The sequence below is a fragment of the Bos javanicus genome, chromosome 10, assembly GCF_032452875.1.
Source record: "Bos javanicus breed banteng chromosome 10, ARS-OSU_banteng_1.0, whole genome shotgun sequence".
NCBI classification, from domain to species: domain Eukaryota; kingdom Metazoa; phylum Chordata; class Mammalia; order Artiodactyla; family Bovidae; genus Bos; species Bos javanicus.
Genome location: NC_083877.1, coordinates 21633864 through 21655269, shown reverse-complemented (window position 1 = coordinate 21655269; position 21406 = coordinate 21633864). Strand labels below are relative to the sequence as shown.

Below are 21406 nucleotides of genomic sequence, written 5' to 3'. Positions count from 1 at the left end.
TTTCCCTTCTTTTCTCAGGTTACAGCAGCTAACGAGGCCTAACCCCAAAGGGGAAGGGTGCTCTCTCCTTGTCTTCCCGGGGGCGGGGGAGAGGGCTGGGTGGAGAGGACAAAGTTACAGCTGTTTGCTTGGAAGATTCCAGAGAATAGAAAGAAAGGAAACAGCAGAACTGGAAGTGAAAAAATGGTAAGAAGGAAGATAACAAGGCCAAAGTTGAATAGAGACAGGGGGGAGGGTCATAAGCAATTTTTTAGGTGTCCATGTTCCTCTATCCCAGAAGCCAGGCATGGAACATTGAAAACTGATCAGCAGGCTCAAGGTGGGAAGGCAGGATAAGATTTGGCACTATCTAATCACTATATAGTAACTGGCCGCTTACGGCAGCAATGACCACGTGTTACTACTTCAGGAGATGAAAGGAAAGGATAAGCAGAGGTGCTTTCTGAATTACCAGTAGAGGAGGGGAGAGGTATCTCTAAAGAGAAGACAGACAACTTTGTTTCACAGAGTCTTTAATAAGGTCGCCCTGCCCCAGGGTCTGCAGGAGCCAAAAAGAAAAGGATAAGCAGGGCAAGGGGACCTTGCCTAAAGCATGAAGGCCGCGTTTTGGAGCAAGGGCTCCCAAGTGAGGGCTCCGGAGTACATAAGGGAAGTGAGAGGACTGTTACTGGGAACGGGGTGGGGTGGGGGTGTGTGTGCAGATCTGTTGGGCAAAAAGTGATTGGGAACTTAACAGAAATGATTAATTATGGGCATCTCCGAACTAATGTAAAATGTGAAGCTGTCTCTACCCATTCAAAACAGCACTCAGTAGATGCTCAAAATGCTCATCTGTTGACTACAAAAGTGCTCCTTTCGTAGCCTAGTCGCAGTAAAGGTTTAACATTAGAACAAACTTCTGGATTCTTAACCAAAAGCTTAATATTATCTCATTCGTGATACCAGAGCTTTTAGCTAGGACTGAAATTTCCTCCCTGCTGCTTAAAATCTTAAATGTACACACCAACTGCATGCTAGAGCAGTCACATTTAACATCACACAGTTCCTTTTCCCTTAGCGGTCCCTGTCTGCTCAGTAAGATTGAGAGTCTAGAGTCAATGGCCTAGGGCTCAATCCAGGCCCCAGCTCCACCTCACACAAGGAGCACACAAGTGATACTGAGCGAGTTTCTGATCCTCTCTGTGTATCAGTTTCTTTATCTGTAAAGTTGGGGTAATAACAATATCTATCTCATCTAATAGTGTGATAAGGATTTGCTCTTAGGAACCTGGTTTGGAAGACACCCCAAGTCAAGGCAAGGATATGCGTAAAACACATGTATGTTTAACAGGCCATTATCTCATCTGAGACTACCTATGGAGCTTTTAAAAGAGTGTCCTCTAAGTGTAGACTGCTCTTTCTATGATGTAAAGGCAATAACTGGTTTGCTAGGTTCCACTAATGCCCTCCCACTGTCTAGTGCCCTCTGGTTACTTGCCCCTTACCCTGCAGAGTTCCTCAAGGTCAGGGACACCTAGCCTGGAGCCTAACACAAAGAAATGTTCAGTAAATATTTCCAAATTAGGTTGTCATTGTGGGTCCAAGTAAGATACTTTAATAAATGATTGCTGCATTAGAAGTTTTCCTAATATTTTTAGACAGAATTCCCACAAAGACCATTACGCTACAGAGAAACATCACCTTCAAATACATGTTCCCTGTCCATCAATTGTCCTAAAATACTTTCAGCTGCCAATACGCCTCTCCAAAAGTGGCTTTCTTGGAGGAAGAATTTTAATAGCAATTCTACGTCATTTTTTTCAAGCATAAGAATTTTATGATGCTATCCTTGGCCTTCATGAGATATGGGTTTGTGCCATCTATTCCCTCATGATCAAACCTATGGGATCTAAGAATTACCAAAACTTTTCTAAGAGGAAACTTCGAAACTGTCCCCAAAAAGGGGACTCAATCTACTTGCAGGACTAGTCCCAAAGTCTTCTTAGCTATGTGTCAGAGCCCCACGCAGCATTTCTTGGTAGTCCCTTTTAGACAAAAGGTATCTCCTTTTCCACTATTTAAGTTCTTGCACAAATGTTTCTGATACCTTTGAAAAGAAAGTGAAACTGCATGGGGATTGGGGGTGGGTGATGTTGTTGTTAGTCAGTAAGGCACGTTCGAGTCTTTTGTACCCCATGAACTGGAGTCCGCCGGGCTCCTCTATCCATGGGATTTCTCAGGCAAGAATACTGGAGAGGGTTGCCATTTCCTTCTCCGGGGTATCTTTCCCGACCCAGAGATGGAACCTGTCTCTTGCACTGGCAGGCAGATTCTTTACCAGTGAGCCACCAGGGTGATACCTACCCATAATTAAACAGCAAACAAAGCATTTGCAGCCCAGAAGAAAAGGACAGAACTAGTTGAGGGCTAATAACATCACATTAGAGTTTGTATCTGAATATGAATGAGATTCAAAGAAACTAATGGAAAAGGGAAATGTCTATAGACATTTATGTTTGAACTTTATTGTAGAAAATTCACAAAAAGCTGAGGACTGATATGAAATTTAAATAATAGTGGGATTTGACTACCTTTGGTAGTAAGATTTAAATACAGCATACCCTCAGGAGCATACTAGTTCCAAGATAACCAAGGAGAGTATGGTTTAAGAGGATATGTCCTTAGATACCAACTTCTCAGTGAGTGAACTCTATTGATAACAATAAATTCTACTTTTTAAAAATTATGCATCATTAGGCATACTGGCACTGTAGGTCCCCTATCAATTACACTGTCATATTGGTTTAAAGGACCATTTCCTTCCTGCTCTTCAGGCAAAAGGACAACTAAACACAGTGTCAAGGACCCAACAATTCTACTGCCTGCAAGGTTTGTATATACAGGAAGGTTTTATTTAGAAAAATTGGGGTTTGAATTAACTACTACTGGATGATACAGTTGTCCACACAAAGTTTTTCCTTTCCCTTTCCTTTCTTCCTCTCCCCCCTTTTTTTTAATGTAAAAAAGAGAGTACCCTTTTTTCCTGTGTATGAGTAAATTTTTGTTCTATCTATAGCAGGCAGGGCCGGATTTTGGAACAGGGCTCAAATTAAACAGGACTGAGGGCTCACAAATTCCTGCCCCAAGAAATGAAAAAGATACCTTACCTCATAAATCTAGAATCCCTCAGGGAACAATCAGAATCACAATGGATTTAACCAACCACAGCAAAAAAAAAATTTAGGTCATCTCTTCCAAGTGGTGAGAGATCCTTGAAGTCTAATTTTTTTTTAACACTTTACTGAATCAATGGGCCCTAGCTCTATTTTTTAAAAGTCATGTGACTTCTTGTTGAGGCAGAGAGGAAAACCAAGGTTAAGCCACAAATGGTCTTTTTCATTTAGCACTCACTGTTGTTTCATCTCACTTTTAAAATTGGCCAGGCTCCAGAGATTACCAGGCTAAACACCAGCACTCAAGAGGGGTGAAAGACCCTCACCCCTTGTGAGGTTGTGAATCAATTTAGCAGGGCCTCCAGAAATGTAGCCAAACTTCTCAAAGACTCATTTACCAAATCCAGTGCCAGAATATCCTATAGGTTTTGGGCATGTAATTCTGTTAGGCTGCCAAATAGACCATCTGAAAGGCAGACGGAAGGAAAGCAGGTAACCAGGGATGTGTATGAGCCACTCTTGAGCTGAGACTGCATTCCTAATCTATGGGCTGCTCCACGGATATCTGCCTGGGCAATAATGGGCAATCTCAGGATTTGCCCCAGGTGCCATTTGCTATCTCCTTGCCAGAATCAATGGGACTAGATGACCTCAGTCTTAAAATACAGGTCAAAGCCCCCTTTACCTGAGAAGAAAAACTCTGTATGAGACTCCAAGGTTCATTTGCCCTGGACCTACATGCAAAAATCCAGAAATAAGGTGCTTTAAAACAGCATACAGTGCCACTCTGTTGCCAGGATCTCAGAGACCTATAGGACTTTATGGTAAGCAAGGAGCCTTTCATAAAATCACTTGCTTCTCATGGTGCACAGGAAGCAGTTCCTCAGACCCAATTAGTAGCAGGTTTTCAATACATACTTTGAAACTGCCATTACAGAAAAGACATATTGTACTTCCATGGGATGGAGGAGGGAAAGGCAGGTATTATCTCTGATTGATAGATAGAAAAGGGAAGGTGTCACCCCATTTCCTCATCGATGGTGTAGCTGGGAAATCCTGAACACGTTCAGAATTCGCTGGGTTTTCACTTTAAGGTCCTAGAAGAAAAACCCCTTTCCAAAGGATAATGTACCAATTCCAAAAGGGAAAAACAAAAACTTTTTTCAAAGGCAATAGAGTGAACTTTTAGCTTTCAAACCAAAAATGTAATGGCCACAAGATGGCAGCAGAGACAACAATATTAGTATAGGCAGTATCGAGGGTATATCCTAAGGCAAAAGCTATATAATGATTACATGAAAGTGAAAGTGAAGTTGCTCAGTCATGCCCGACCCTTTGCAACCCCATGGACAGTAGCCTGCACCAAGCTCCTCTGTCCATGGGATTTTCAAGGCAAGAGTACTGGAGTGGGTTGCCATTTCCTTCTCCAGAGAATCTTCCCAACCCAGGGATTGAACCCACGTCTCTCACATTGTAGACAGACGCTTTACCGTCTGAGCCACCAGGGAAGTCCAATGATTACATAACTATTGTTAAAAGTCTCAAAAAAAAAAAAAGAGATAATAAATCAATCATGTCATTGCCCACCACCCTCCAAAATCAAAGGCAAAAGGTAGTCTGAAGTTCTAAGAATTTACATTACTAGACATATACATAAAAATGAAAATCATATTGCTAGTATTAGTGTTAATGCTATCAAAGCAATCATGGAACAAAGTTAGGCCAACTGTCTACTCAAGACATTTTCTGACATTGAAAAGGTAAGCAATCTTATTTCCACAATGCTTTGTCATTTCCCATGAGACTTCAAAGCCAAGAATTCTGGTTCAATGGCATCTTAATTTGTAATACATACACTCAACAAATGAATGACAATTTTCAATTACTAATTTCATATAAGAGTATATTCTAAAGCTAGATTTGTAAGGAATAAAAAATTCACATTAATTGCATAAATGGTAAAATCAATCCAAGGGTCTCAGAAGAGAGAAGCTTCTGACTTGATATGGACTTCATATTTTGCTGTACTGTATACTGTGAGAAGTAACTAGGGTAGACTGTGGCTAATAAAATTGTAGCTAATAACCAGAGAAAACACAAAAACTAAAAAACAGCACCCTTGTTTTTTTTTAGATCCTCAACATCCTTTATTAAACTGTGTTCCCAGGCTCACAAGCAGCTGGCAAATGTGAGTTAAAATACCTGAATCAATTTCTGCTTCCTCCTTAAAGGAATTGACTGTTTTGGTCAGATGATTCCAGAAAATGGGTTTCCTTTTACTCCCACCACTGCTTTTCAGACTACATTGAGTTCTGGTGGCAGCTATCAAGATAGTATAACTGAAGTCTAGCCTTAGACCAGATACAGCTCTGCCTTTGTGTTTTATAACGCAACGAAGATTTAGCCAAAAAACCCCAGGGAGCCAAGAAGTATCCTACAAATCGAGTTATATCCCAACTGAGAGGTATCACTTACACAGTGTGATGAATCCTTTCTGATTCTGGTAGGTGAGAGGTCGGAGTCTCTGAGGTTTGGGGCTGTGTGGCAGCCGGTGGCTCTGCCTCTTCAGCTTCACACTTCTTTGGGCTCCCCTGTCAGGACAAACACACCAAAACAAACATAGCCAACGTACTTAAGTCTGCTTGATTCCTCTTCTTTAACATGGAGCTGATAAAAGGCAGAGTACGACATATATAGTACCAGCTCCAGACACGGCCCTATTATTTATTTAATTTTAAAAAGTGGAATGGAATACTGCTTACAGAATTTCTATGCTAGCAAACTTCAAATTTTATTAGAATTCTTGAGAGAACTGAGAAGAGGCTTCCTTTTGGGCAGGAAGAAGAACTGATCCCAAGAGCGCTGAAGATGAGAACCCTGATGCTCAGCCTCATGGAGAACTTCCATTAACCAGGAATTGGGAAATAAAGGAGAATCTAACAGGTATCCCCTTCTACATTTCTACTGAGCTTTATCCAGACTGCATTTTCAGTTTTTTAGCTAAGACAGAAGGGAAAATCATGCCTAATCCTGTTTTCCTTTAGGGAGGGGGCATAATACCCTACCCGATCAGGCTGTAACCTCTGGGTCACATGCTTTGCAGCTGGCTCAGGTTGGCTCACAAGCCTCACTTGGACAGAGGATGGGGTGGAAGTCCTCTCCTTTGGCTCAAGGACCTGCAGTTGTGGCAATGGTGGAGCTGCAACCTCCTGACCAGAAGAGGGATCTTTGGTTTCAGTGTAGCTGGTGCTGCTGTCCCTAGAGACTCCAGGGCTCAAAGACTAAAGAAATGAAACACATTAGCCAAATTATTTTATTTGGTATGTATTCAGTAGATCACTGAGTTTTCCAACTTAATACTTCAGATCTTTTTATCCCTAGATTTGACTTAGTGATTTCCCTATTTCCTAGATTATCCAAAAATTTATTAACTCCAAGTTAGGTGCAAGGTACTGGGATATACACATAAAAAGGTATGACCATACCCTCAAGAAGTTCATAGCCTAGTGGAGGAAATGGGTAGATGGCTTGACCTTTCTTTACAATCAATAGGAATCAAACTGAAAAAGAACCAGTGAATTGAAAACGAGACTGCAAAATGAAAAGTAATCACTGAACTGGGGACTAAAGGAACCTTTTTCTATTCCTGCTGGAAATCATAAGCTCTGTAGGGGTTGAAAACAGTACAGTACAGACAGAACATCTCCCACACTTACTTTTCTGCTGTTGCTTGATGCTGACCGGGAACGAGAACGGGAACGTGACCTGGACTCTGATGTTGATCTGGAGCCCACCTTGGATCTATCATGAGGGTTGGCATGAGCACGTACCCCAGATCCATCTCTCTGCTTGGATCTTGGAGGTGAGTGAGACTGAGAGCCTGAACTGTCAGGAGAGCGAGATCTTGACCTAGAACTGGAGGATGAAGATGAGGAGGATCGGCTAGAGGAGGAGTCAGCTGACTGTTTCAATCTGTGGCTTGGAAGAAGGGCATGAGAAGCCCTCCTGCCTTCTTTCTGTTCCAAAGATTCCTCAGTGATCCCTTTGGCCAGCGTGAATTCCTCAATTTTTAGAGGGAGTGGTTGAGTGGATTTTTCTGATTCAGTTTCAAGACCTTTCTGGGCTGAGGATTCAGCTTGTGCGCTTTTCTGAACTAGAGGCAGGACACTCTCCTCTGGCACTTTCTCTACTGGAGATTCAACTTTGGTGTCTGCAGGACCTGACAAAGGAGACAAACTTCCCACCAACTGCACAGTATGCTGAGATAGTAATAGCTCCCTGGCCTCAGCATCTGCATTAGGAGGAGATAACTGAATAAGGACAGGAGGGGCCGGGCCTTCCATGGGCTCTATTTCTTCTTCACTCTGGAGCTGTGTATTAGGTGGTGGAGAAGATGCTTCCTTGGTAAGTAAAGGTGGGGGAGTCTCCTCCTCACTGGCAGTTAGTTCTGGTTGTAGCACAACCGGGGCCTTCGCCACATCTTCAGTCAATTGAGGAGGGGAAGGAGACTTGGATTTTTCCTCCAAGCCTTTTGAAGATTTTATTTCTCTTTCTTCTTCAAGAGAAGCTGTTTTCATCTCTTTCTCCTGCTGATGTCTGGCTAGATGACTTCTTCGGGCCTCTTCCTGGGACCTTGTAACTCTCCCTCCTCTCTCTAACCCCTCCTGTTCCTGGGATCTTATAGTTTGGGGTCTCTCATCTGTCACCTCCTCCACTTTTACTATGGGTATCTCTTCTCCCTCTTCCTTAAACTGTTTCAGGACTGGTGCATCTCTAGATTTTTGTCCCTCATCATCATCATCTTCCTCTTCCTCCTCTTCTTCCTCTTCCTCCTCCTCTTCTTCTTCCTCCTCTGTTTTCAAATTTCGATCTGCTCTGACCCTCAGATTTCTAGAAGGTGTTTCTTGATCCTCTTCCTCCTCTGCAGCCTGGCTACACTCGGAGAGTTTAGCTGCTCTTGCCTGAAAGAAAAGATATTCAACAGTTCAAGGTATATTTGCTCACTATCAACAGAAGAGAAAAAGTATCTCACAGGATACACATGATGGAGAAACTCGATGATATATGCTTTCAGCAACACAGAATGACAACAGACATGTGTGACTTAATATGGACTTCATGGGAATCAAAACAAATACAATAATGAAACTGCTAGTACTTCATCTGCTAATTTCAAGCTTTAAAATAAATACGAAGTGAACATCTAGAAAGTGTGGGGAGGCGGGCCTGACCTATTTTCAGTAAATGTGATTATTTTGATTTTTTGGATATATTTAATTTGTCCCCATTATTTATTTTTCCAAGGTCGTAATTAACCATTCATATACTTTTGTATTCTGTTCACTTAACACCATATCATACAGCTTTAAGGTTTTAAATAATGAATTGTCTGTTTTCTAATAATATGCTGCCTTCCAAATACAGATCAGCCTGCTAACTTTTACAATTAAGTTTTAATTTTTATATATTCATTTAGAAATCTGAAGGCCAAAGTAGATATAAATTAGAAAACACAAAATGAGAAAAATGTTAAGCAAAGAAGGTGACTATACAGAAAACTAGAAAAAATCAACTCTGAAAATAAGTTGAGGAAAAAGAGGAGGAGGAGATATCCAAAGCATTTCGCAAAGAAGTGAAGGATGCTTTCAGAGACAACAGAGTTACCTGTCTGACTCTGGATGATCGTCTTTCTCCTTTCCTTGGTTTCTCATCATCAGATTCACCTTTCTCTTCAGAAACAGAGGTGCTTTTTCCTATCAAATGAAAGAAAATCAAGTCAGACTTAAAAACACGAACATTCATACAATACTGCTTTCTAAAATTCAATCAATCAAAGCATATGAGCTGGTCAACACACACCTATATTAATTTCCCCGATCTCTATGTAGAAGAAAAGACCATATGAAGCCCTAAAAGGTCAGGACATGTTGATAATTCCTGCTATGCACATCTGGAATGTTTTACTATCTCAAAGCCAATTCACATATTACAAGTAATTCAAACAAATGTAAAATAACTACCAGTGGCTTCAAATTGTCTATCACAAAGTACATTTGTTTCTGTTAAATGTTTTGTCACTGAATCAAAGCTAAAGACTTCATTGTGTTCATTTGATTTTTTTGGACAGCCTATTGCCACTACTTTTGCCCCAAACCTCATGATTAACACACTGGTTTGTAAAACAATAATCTCATGATTACTTAAGAGAAATGATTTTCAGGGCCCTAAGGTTCCTAAAAACTTCTTCAAGCCAACTGGACAGGGCTCTGGAAACAGGCCTCTCAATTATGTTTTATATATGGAACTCAAGGTAAGATTAAAGAAAAACAAGTTCTACTATTAAAAGAAAGCTTGTAAATCACCAATGTAGGTCATTCCAATTAATAACTCCAAGTAAAACTGGAAAAAATGTTCACTTACGTTCCAAGTAAATCACTTAAATAATTTGGGTCTCAGTGTCTTGACAGAAAATGGAAGTGAGGGGCTGGAAGATCTCTATGTTTCCTACCAGTATTAAAATATTACACGGAGTAGAAATGCAAATATTGATGAGAAACAGTTTAGAAAATAGCCTAAAGATAATTACATTCCAAATAGGTACAATACAGTACAAAAGGTTTAAATGATGCACAAACACCTGTTCTACACTAACAGTATTTAAACTAGTGCAAATAATGGCAAATGGTGTGAGAAAAGAGAAGTTTTCTCTTATTTCTATATTTCAGCAATCTAAAGTGAACTAGTCTGGGCTTCTGTAACTAAAAGAAACTTACAAAATGAACTAGAAGACTGCATATACTTTATAAAACTTTATTCTATGATCACTTGATTAACAGGATCTCTGAATATATAAAACATTTCATATCTAAGTTAGAGAAAAAAGACTTTTTTGCATACATAGGAGAAAGAAGCTGATTTATTGAAGTTTAACAAGAAATTTTAAAAAAGGCAGAAGGTAGAGGGAGGGATAAACAGGTAGAGCACAGAAGAGTTTTAGGGCAGTGAAAACACCCTGGTATGACACTCTAATGATGGATACGTGTCATTATACATTTGTCCAAACCCACAGAAAGTACATCAAAAGTGAACCCTAAAGCGAGTTACAGACTTCAGTGATTATGCTGTGTCAGTGAATATTCACACACTGTAAGAAGTATACCACTCTGGTGTGCAATGTTGATAAGAGAGGCTATACATAGGTGGGAGGAGTAGAGGGCACATGAGAAATTTCTGTACCTAGCAATTTTGCTGTGAACCTAAAACTACTCAAAAAAAAAAAAAATCTTAAAAAAACCCCCAACAAAAACACTATCCAGATGCTCAAGAATTTAAAAAAAAAAAAAAAAATTTGGAAGGAAGGTAAAAATTTAAATATTGCAGATTTCTTAAACTTATCTACAGACAAAGAAAAGAAAATCCTACACCAAAGTATCAGTTGCTGCTATTTTAGTTTGTGGGACTTATGGTGATTTAAAAACCTGTTTAATGCACTTCTACGAGAAAAGAATCTAAGAAAGAGTGGATATATGTATAACCAATTCTTTCTACTGTGCACCTGAAACATAACACAGCATTGTTATTCAACTACACTCCAAATTTTAAAAAAACCCTAGGGAATTCCCTGGTGGTCCAGTGGTTAGGACTCAGCATTTTCATCGCTGGGGCCGGGGTTTGATCCCTGGTCAGGGAAATAATATCCCACAAGCCATGCAGCACAGCCAAACAAATAAATAAAATAAAAGCACCTGTTTTCTTCTAGTTTTTCAAGAATTTTTCTACAGAATACATGCTAGTTTTTGTAATAAAACAATCATTTTTAAAATGATAAAATCCTATACTCTGCAGGAAAAACCTACAGAAGAGATTCTCCAATCACCTCAAATACTATAAACAGGAAAAATTCACAGGTCTAGCCATCCCAAATACTTGCATTTATCACTTCAAATTCTATATAAGAAACATTCTCTGCTGTTTTATTTCAACTTAAAAAGTGAGCGTTATAAACACATATATGCTCTGAATAAATAAATGTGATTTTTAAGGGGAGGCGGAGAAAGGTATGCATACAGTTAGTCATAAATGTGCTAAACAGGTCAAAAAAATAGTTTTTTAGTTATGATTTTAAAATTATGTACAAGCAAATAGCCTTTATCTCCATCAATTATAAACTACATACTATTCTATTAGACCATAATGTGTCGGGAGCCATGTTAGGCACTACTGACAAAATGGAGGCACGGCCCCCAGCCCCCTCCTCATTCCGCAGGCACAGATCCCGGGATGAAGGAGTTAGGCCTTGTAATTCTGACTTGTCTTTTCCTCTCCTCGGCTGAGTTGACTGAAAAGGAATATTAAGGTGCTTATTGTTCTTGAGAGGAGCATGAGAAGGCACAAAGCCTTCTGCAGCATTGCTCAGAAAATAATTCATAAAGTTAATCACTGACATTTGTTCAAGGACTTTTACAAGAGTGTTCCAGGATGAGCACATAGGCCGTAGCTTGAGGCCATGGGAGGGATTGATATCTGAAGCCTATTTGTGAGGAGAAAGTTTATGGCAAAGGAGTTTACTGAATTTAGGGCTTAGAAATAATTAAAATAGTTAGAAGTTAAAGATTTGAGGAATGTTGTAAAGTTAGCATATTTTACTATAGCTTATAGAAATCAGGAATTTTTAGAGACACTATAGCTAGAAGCCTTTTTAAGAGAGAGTGAGCTCAGGATGTTAGGGGCAAACTGGATTTAGGAAGGTAAGTAGTAAACTGAGGAATGTAGCATGAGTTACAATGTAATCACAAGTTAACTATGGGACACTTACAAGAGGCAGATAATAGATAAGGCTGATTCCCAGAGAATCACTGAAGCAGGAACTCTGTTTGAAGAGCAACAGTGATTTATGGAGATGATAAATCTGGGAGAGGGGGAACTGAAAATGTCAAACCTCTGGCCTAATGTTTTTGTAAAAGTATAAAAGAGAATCTTAAACTTGGAATAAACAGGCAGTCCATAGAAAACTGAGAGGCTGCCTCATTTCTCTCGCCGACACCGTCCATCTCTTCAGGTTGAATCCCTGGTTGCTGGAGTTGGACTCCGGCCAGTGGCGCCCAGAACAGGGGACACTGAAGAGTAAGTGATTCTGGGAATGTAACGCGGGACGGTTAGGACTGTACCTGTGGGTGGCCGGCACCCCTTTGCAGTTTAGGCAGGGTGAGGAGGGTATAGAATCAGTAAGAATATTCTCTAGAAAAATGGGTTTCTTTTTTTTTTTTTTTTTTGAGGCCTTTGCTAATCTTGGTGCTCTACACGATCAGAGAAACTTCTCTAGTAACGAACTATAGAAATGATCCCTGAAAGTATAGTCTTAGAAGAATGGGTTTCTCTGCATCTAAGAATAGACAAATGTTTATTGAAATATTATTTCATATGTTAGCCCATAGAGGCATTAAAGCAAGCACAGGAAGACCGTCTAAATTTCTACATTTGTTTTATACTTTGCATGGGCCAGAAAAGGTTCCCGTAGATGGTTTTGCTCTGTGGAATATGATTAGAAATGTCCTGGACCCTCGTCATGAGGCTGTTAAGATAGTCTATGGGGGAGGCTATAGTGGTGGATGGTGGTGGGTCTCCACCTTCTGTGCAGATCATGTTTTCTGCCATTGATGAAGTAAAGGAGGGAGACTGTGCTCTGCCTCCCAAGGAAGGAGAGGGCTTACAGGACGCTGCGGCCGGTGCCCTGGCGAGCCCCTTCTTCCTCTACGCAACTGATTTAAGGTGACTACCACCACCTCCACTTGTGCCTCCCAGGGCCCAGGAGTTCCCCACTTTGCCTCCAAAGCCCCCCAGAGTATTATCTAAGGCTGAGAAAGATAAAGAGTTTTTTTGAAACAAAGGAGCTTTTAAAGCAGATGCATGCACAATATACAGAGCCTGCTCCTTGGAGAAAACCTCCTCAGGGGGCCTCACCCAGGCTTAAAAAAAAAATTAATCGTAATGGAAACGATTCTACAAATAAAAAATGTTTCTCTTGTGGCCAAATGGGGCATTTTTGCCAGCAATGTCCCGCCAAGCAGGGACAACAAGTTGTGCCAATCAACCCCAGGTAGCGCAGGACTGGACCTCAGTTCCACCACCGCAACAATATTAACCCCTGACGTTGAGAGGCTGGCCCCCTACCTGAGGGCATTGTAGGACTTGTGCTGGGGCGTAGCTTGCTTTCTTTTCAAGGAACTTCGGTGGTACCTAGTGTGGTAGATTCTGATTATACTGGGGAAATTAAAGTTTTGATCTCGCCACCTACTAAAACTGTGCAAATTAATTAAGGTCAAAGAATAGCACAGCTTTTGCTTTCACCTTATTATCAGACAGGAAAAACCTTGACTTCTCAAGCTAGGGGCCCCAGAGGATTTGGATCTAGTGATCTAGCTTTTTGGGTGCAGGAAACTACAGCTTCTAGGCCTTTAAAAGATCTTTTAATTCAAGGAAATAAAATGTCAGGGCTGTTAGATACTGGAGCAGACGTCTCTTGCATTGCTGGAAAAGACTGTCCCTCATCCTGGCCGACACGCTTGACCACTGCCGGCCTGGTAGGAATAGGGTCAGTGCCCTCGGTTGCTAAGGGCTCACAAATTTTGACATGGTCAGATGAGAAGGGGGCATAAAGCACTTTTTGTCCATATGTGGTTCCTTCACTACCTTTTTCTTTATGGGGGAGAGATATATTATCTCAGATGGGAATGCTTTTATATAGCCCAGATGAAAAGGTTACTAATCAAATGCTGAAAATGAGCTATAATCCTGATAAAGGGCTTGGTAAAGATCAGCAGGAAATTGTTTCTCCATTAGAGACGGTTCTTAACAAAAATACAGAAGGTCTGGGATATTCAAATTTATCCTAGGGCCTGTTGCTCTTGCTGCCGACCCTATTACCTGGAAATCTGATGACTCGGTATGGGTGGAGCAATGGCCATTAACAGCTGAAAAGTTACAGGCAGCTGAGGATTTAGTTATGGAACAACTGGCAGCCGGCCATATAGAGCCTTCTAATAGCCCCTGGAATACTCCTATTTTTGTTATTAAGAAAAAATCAGGAAAATGGAGATTGTTACAAGATTTGAGAGCTATAAACCCAACTATGGAAGACATGGGGGCCCTCCAGCCGGGCCTCCCTTCCCCAGTGGCTGTGCCTTCTCAGTATAGTGTGATAGTTACAGACCTACAGGATTGTTTCTTTGCCATTCCCCTGGCTGATCAAGATTATAAACGGTTTGGTTTCAGTCTCCCTTCAGCTAATTTTAAACAGCCCTATAGGAGGTTTCAATGGATGGTTTTGCCTCAGGGAATGAAAAATAGCCCTACCTTGTGTCAGAAATTTGTAGACCAAGCTGTACAAAATGCTAGAACAAAGTATAAAGATCTATATTTGACACATTATATGGATGGTATTTTGGCAGCTCATAAGGATAGAGCCTTGTTGCAACAAATTTTATCTGAATTGATTGAGGCCTTGGAAAGCTGGGGTTTAAAGATAGTGCCAGATAAGATGCAAGTAAATCCTTTTTCTTATTTAGGGAGGGTATTAAATACCCATACCATGAGTCATGCGGAGAAATCCTTTACTAACTTTAAATGATTTCCAGAAATTATTAGGAGATATTAATTGGATACACCCACATTTAAAACTGACCACTGCAGATTTAAAGCCTCTGTTTGATTGCTTAAAAAGCGATCCTAATCCCAGTTCTAAGAGAAAGTTGACTAGTGAGGCAGAGTCGGCTCTTGTTAAAAGTGGATGAGGTTTTAAATGATCAGTTAATTAGGATTAATATTACCAGAGGATGGGATTTAATTATTCTCGCCACAGAGCATACACCTACAGGATGCTTGTGGCAAGAAGGCCCATTGGAATGGCTCCATATACCAGTGACCCCCAAAAAAATAATTTTATCTTATCCTAGCTTGGTAGCACAATTAATTATAAAAGGTAGAAAAAGAAGTGTGGAACTTTTTGAAAAAGAAGTAGCAAATATAGTGATTCCATTCAATAAGGATCAACTGCAATTTCTTTTACAAAATAGTAATGATTGGCAAGTTACCCTGATAGATTTCAGGGGTCAAATTTTGTTTCATTTGCCCTCAAGCCCCCTACTGCATTTTTTGAAAACACATCCAGTGATTTTTTCCGAAGAAATTTTCTATTCAACCTTTGGAAAGGGCAATTTTAGTTTTCACAGATGGTTCCTCTAATGTTTAAGCAGTCACAATTATTGATGGAAAATCCCATGTTCAGGTAACTGAAGAGACATCGGCCCAGAGAGCTGAGTTGAGGGCGGTTATTTGGGCTTTTCAACATTTAAGAAACCACGCCTTCAATCTTTTGACTGACTCCCGATATACTGTAGGGTTATTTCCTCATACTGAGACTACTAATATTCTAGAAAATGAGACTACTATATTCTCCCTGTTATTTGATTTACAGAAGGAGATTAAGCATAGAGATAAGAAATATTTTGTGGGACATATTAGAGCCCATTCCGGCTTGCCTGGCCCTTTGCATGAAGGAAATGCTTTGGCAGATGCATTAACTAAAGTCATTGCTTTAAACTTACATGAAAAGATTGACAAGGCCAAAATTTCTCACAAAATTCATCATCAAAATGCAGCTGGTTTAAGGTATGAATTTCATATCCCTAGGGAAGCAGCTAGACAAATAGTTATGTCCAAATTGCCCAACATTTAATCCATCTCCACCATTAGGAGTAAATCCCAGAGGCCTTAGGCCTAATGCTCTCTGGCAAATGGATGTAACTCATATCGCAGCCTTTGGAAAACTGTCCTTAGTGCATGTTACTGTGGATACCTTTTCTCATGTTATTATAGCCTCTGCTAGATCAGGTGAAGCAACAAGAGATGTAATTCAGCACTTGTTTCAAAGCTTTTCCCAAATAAGACTCCCCGAACAGTTAAAAACAGATAATACCCCAGCTTATAATTCTGTCACTTTTAAGAGATTTGTCAACAATTTTCCATACTACATTCAACCGGAATACTTTATAATCCCCAAAGCCAAGCCATAGTGGAAAGGGTGCACCAGACTTTAAAAAGTCAGATAGCTAAATTAAGACAGGGAGAATTTAAATATTCCTCTCCGCATCATGTTTTACACTATGCTTTGTTTGTAATTAATCATTTAAACGTGGACACACAGGGGCAGACTGCAATGACGAGACACTGGACTCCTGAAGGGGCTACGACTTGGCCTCTGGTTAAGTTGAAAGACCTCCTTACAGGAGAATGGAGAAGGCCAGATATACTGCTAACTTGTGGGAGAGGGTATGCTTTTGTGTTTCCACAGGATTCCACTTCTACTGTTTGGACCCCTGAGGTTACTAAAATCCCTGGGGTCCTGGAGTCCGGAACCGGGGAAAGATGGAGAGACCAGAAGCTCGTAGAGTCCAGACCTGAGGGAGCCAAGGAAACGCCAAAGGGCGAGTGACCCTTTGCCTGAGGCTTCACTGCTAGTACATCGCTTCAGGCACCTGGCGCTTCAGGAGAGACATGCTGATTGAGTTCAACCATATTCTGCCCCACCTCGTCACAGTTATTGTACTTAAACAATCACCTCCAGCACTGTACCAACTTGGGCCCAGCTAAAACATCTCGCTCAGCGGGCTGAAGAATTAATAGAAAGGGGGAGATATGAGGCCACTCCTATGGTAATGTTTGTGGTTATGCTAGCTTGTCAGCTGAGGCCCTCCAGCACAGAAAAAGTTCATTGGGCTCATTTGCCTAATCCACCTTCTTCCCAGCCTACTGATTGGATGAATGAATGTGTTTTTGTTAATGATACTCTTCTTTTGGGCGGGGCTTCTATCTATCCTAATAATGTTAAAACAGTGGTCAGCACTCCCTTCAATTTTTCGGGCGCGTCCATTTATCCACCTATTTGCTTTGCCATACCTTCCTCTCTACAAGAAGCAGCTCCAGTTTTGAATGGATGCGTTACCACTTCCTTGAAAGGCATGCTTACTGATTCTCCAAGAAGCAATGGCAAGAGAGACTTTTGGTCTTTACAGCTGCTGATGCCAGGGGCGCAAGAAAGACTATTTGATGCCTTTAAAAAGCAGCCCCTCATTTAAAGGACTATCCGAGCTGTGCACTCCCAACTTTAGACTCTGATGAACAAGGACTACAGGCCTGGGAAAGCATAAGCAGAATTTCTGGCTTTCCTAGTTGGAAAGAATGCATGTACGCCATAAAGTTATCTATTCCCATTGCTGCCACCAGACATTTTCTGACCAAATGAGGGTACCCCAATCTTTTGAATCAACGATGGGGCTTGATTTATGTAGAACCTTATAGGTCCACATGGAATAATTCATTTCTCCCTATGCCTTTAGTAATTACTAGGTGGCATGCTAATGGATGGGTTCCTCCTTTAGTGAGCTTCGATGGAACGGGTCCCATGCAGCCTGAGTTATGGAAAGTATTGGCTGCTATGGCACCTGTGATTTTACATAGACCTTTAAATGAACAAAGATATATTGTACGGGCCTGCATGCATTCTTCCTATGCCTTTTTGTTGGCCAGAAATCAGAGTGATTTGGAAGTTTCTGAAGAAGAAACTGTTTACAATGTTATATGTGTGAATTGTTTTATATAGAATTGTGTTGATGGGAATGATTATAATTATAAGGCTGTGATGATTGTAAAGCAACCCCCATATTTGATGGTTCCTGTAAAATTAGAGGGACAATGGTTTGAAGATTATGCACTGAAAGTTTTATATGAACTTAATTTAATTTCTCGACCTAAGCAATTCATTGCAGCTCTGGTTGTGGGAATAACAGCTTTGATTGCCATAACTGCATCAGTTATGGTTTCTGCTGTTGCCTTGTCAAAACAAGTGCATACGGCCTCGTTTGTCGATCAGCTGTCCAAAAATGTCTCCGTAGCTCTTACTACGCAGGAAATTATAGATAAGAAAATAGAATATAAGGTCAATGCTTTAGAAGCAGCAGTTCTGTTTATGGGGCAAGAAATTACAAATTTAAAAATTAAATTGTCTTTAAGGTGCCATGCTGAATTTAAATGGATGTGCATTACCCCTCTACAAGTGAATGAGTCCATGCACTCTTGGGAACGCATTAGAAATCATATTTTAGGCGTCTGGAATCATTCAGATTTTAGTATTGATATTTCTAAGTTACATCAGCATATTCAGAATATGAAGCAGGCGGAGTCTGACTTTTCTAATTCTCTCTTTGAAAATCTGGAGGGGTATCTTTCCCATGGATCCTTTTCTACAATAATGATTAATGCTGCCATGTGCTTATGCCTGTTAGTTCTGATTTGTGTAATAGCCCCGTGTCTTTTCAGGATACTCAGCCAAAGTGTTTCTGCTCTATCTACTGAGTTTCATACCTATGCTCTAAAAAATAAAAAAGGGGGAGATGTCGGGAGCCACGTTAGGCATTACTGACAAAACGGAGGCACAGCCCCCAGCCCCGTCTCCTCATTCTGCAGGCACAGATCCCGGGATGAAGGAGTTAGGCCTTGTAATTCTGACTGGTCTTTTCCTCTCCTCAGCTGAGTTGACTGAAAAGGAATATTAAGGTGCTTATTGTTCTTGAGAGGAGCATGAGAAGGCACAAAGCCTTCTGCAGCATTGCTCAGAAAATAATTCATAAAGTTAATCACTGACATTTGTTCAAGGACTTTTAGAAAAGAGTGTTCCAGGATGAGCACATAGGCCGTAGCTTGAGGCCATGGGAGGGATTGATATCTGAAGCCTATTTCTGAGGAGAAAGTTTATGGCAAAGGAGTTTACTGAATTTAGGGCTTAGAAATAATTAAAATAGTTAGAAGTTAAAGATTTGAGGAATGTTGTAAAGTTAGCATTTTTACTATAGCTTATAGAAATCAGGAATTTTTAGAGACACTATAGCTAGAAGCCTTTTTAAAAGAGAGTGAGCTCAGGATGTTAGGGGCAAACAGGATTTAGGAAGATAAGTAGTAACTGAGGAATGTAGCATGAGTTACAATGTAATCACAAGTTAACTATGGGACACTTACAAGAGGTAGATAATAGATGATAAGGCTGATTCCCAGAGAATCACTGAAGCAGGAACTCTGTTTGAAGAGCAACAGTGATTTATGGAGATGATAAATCTGGGAGAGGGGGAACTGAAAATGTCAAACCTCTGGCCTAATGTTTTTGTAAAAGTATAAAAGAGAGTCTTAAACTTGGAATAAACTGAGAGGCTGTCTCATTTCTCTCGCTGACATTGTCCATCTCTTCAGGCTGAATCCCTGGTTGCTGGAGTTGGACTCCGGCAGTAATGTTATTTTGATATTGTAAAACTGCAGTGACAGGATTCTAGACAATCCCTTCTCCAGAAGCACTTGCCTAGTAAGTCATCAAAGAGATGTGGGAAAGCTGAGAAAAGTTGTTCAGAAAGTTCTGGACATCATTGTTTTGCAAAAAAAAAAAAAAAAACAACAACAAAAACGACAGCTGGAGGGGACCTTCAGACATGAAAACAAGAACCTAGTAAACAATACAAACTATAAGAAAGAGATGAGGCATTTTTTTGAGCTCCTCATAAGGAACTGATGTGAGGCAGACAAGATTCTACGAAAGGTGCCATCTATTATGTGCACGTGGCCACATGAGTGTCTTCAGCCTGATGTTACTGATATGTGAAGGAAATGAGCACCTTTAGCAGAGGGTGGAACCAATGCTGGTAACAGGTTAATATTTCAGGCGTTAAAAGGTAAGCCAGGGTGAACGTAAGATTTCTAAGATTCCAAGCCAGAAGTCTTCAGGAGAGCAAAGATAGTATAAAATGTATTAAAGTGAACAAAGTTTAAGGGCCAGATAGGAGGGAAGTTTCTTCAATCTGGAAAACAAATCCCTCGGTAGGATCTACAAGACCCAAGTTAGGTAGCTATAGAGATCACAGCAAAGCCTGTGGCCAAACAGTATCCTTGGGTATGAATAAGAAGCAGAAATTAAGAGAAGGATGCCAAACCTAAATCTGACTCATATCTGCTGTATAAGTAACTTATCTAACATTTCTGTGGAATCTCAGCATCCAGATTTAACACAAGAAATAGGAATAAGGGCTAAATGCTTTGTAAGCCAAAGGCTGGTTAAAACCCCCTGGGGTGGTTCATACCTTTGTTAATCAATCCATATTCTGACTGCCCATTTTTTAATGTTTTAGTATTTTTCCTAATCGTCCGAGTGTGGTCTCTTTTTTAAAAGAATTAACTGAAGATAATAAGGACTTCCATAAAACCAGTTATGACCTAGAAGGGAATCCAGGCAACCCCTGATTATAGAGAGCAGAAAAATCTGAAGAAACTGGTAGAGAGGTAAAAAGTCAAGAAGGGGAGCCAGGGAGGATTTTATAAACCAATCCTTCCTTCCTATTTGGGACTGTGTCTACAGAACGTTAATGGGAGGCTGCTGCAGTATAAGACAAGGATCCTGATTAACTGCTAACACTGAAAAGCTATTCTTTCACTTAGTCATTCATAAACTGAGTTCATCAACAGAACTACCAGGAGACTTTTAAAAAACGTAAGGTCTCAGGACTTACACTCCTTGAGGTTCTTGGGGCAGGGACCAGGAATTCATATTCTTAAAAAACAATACCCCCCCCCCCAAAATCCTCAGGTGCCACTGTTAATTAACAACATATTACTAGGAACCTTAATCAAAATGTTACGAAACAAGGAACCCCAAACATCCAAAGCTAACAAATAAACTGGAATCCTAATAATTTACTGGCCTACGGCAGACTGACATTGTATACCTGAAACAAACCTAACTTCTGGGTAAATTCCAGGCATTGCTATTGATCCAACCAAGCATTGCTAGAACTCCAAAACTACCACTCCACTTAGGACTCTTACCACATTTTATGCCACATCTGTAATAAAGTTCATATTCTAGCCAAGATCAGAGGTAGAAAAGTTTATGGACAGGGTACACTGAAGAAGACACAGAGCAATTGTTAGTTGTACCCTACAATTTTAACCCACTCTAGTATTCTTGCCTGGAAAATCCCATGGACAGAGGAGCTTGGCGGGCTACAGTCCATTGGATCACAAGAGTCAAACACAACTTAGCAACTAAATCACCAAACCACTCTACAATTTACTACATTCATTTCTAATTTTTCACCTCTTTCCTTTCACCTACCCTCTCTTTCCCCTCATCAATTATAGCTACAGGCATAGTCCTACTGATG

At 40.5% G+C, this 21406-nt stretch overlaps 1 protein-coding gene, 1 long non-coding RNA gene and 1 pseudogene across 7 annotated transcripts in view; 1 reads left to right on the top strand and 2 right to left on the bottom strand.

The window, feature by feature from the left end:
- Nucleotides 1-21406, bottom strand: part of ACIN1 (apoptotic chromatin condensation inducer 1) — a 38478-nt gene that overhangs the window by 11056 nt on the left and 6016 nt on the right. For 5 of the 6 annotated variants that reach the window (XM_061430435.1, XM_061430434.1, XM_061430433.1 and 2 more), the window contains 4 exons: nucleotides 8817-8905; nucleotides 6869-8113; nucleotides 6218-6433; nucleotides 5628-5743 (listed from right to left, as the gene is read on the bottom strand). In XM_061430435.1, coding sequence (XP_061286419.1) covers nucleotides 5628-5743; nucleotides 6218-6433; nucleotides 6869-8113; nucleotides 8817-8905 — 1666 coding nt within the window. The remainder of the gene's footprint in view (nucleotides 1-5627; nucleotides 5744-6217; nucleotides 6434-6868; nucleotides 8114-8816; nucleotides 8906-21406) is intronic. The other variant, XM_061430437.1, reaches the window with a different exon arrangement.
- Nucleotides 73-19417, top strand: LOC133255828 (uncharacterized). Its single transcript, XR_009739053.1, has 3 exons — nucleotides 73-186; nucleotides 5991-6095; nucleotides 6705-19417. It is a non-coding gene; the product is annotated as an uncharacterized LOC133255828 (long non-coding RNA).
- Nucleotides 12428-12512, bottom strand: LOC133256319 (small nucleolar RNA U3; annotated as a pseudogene).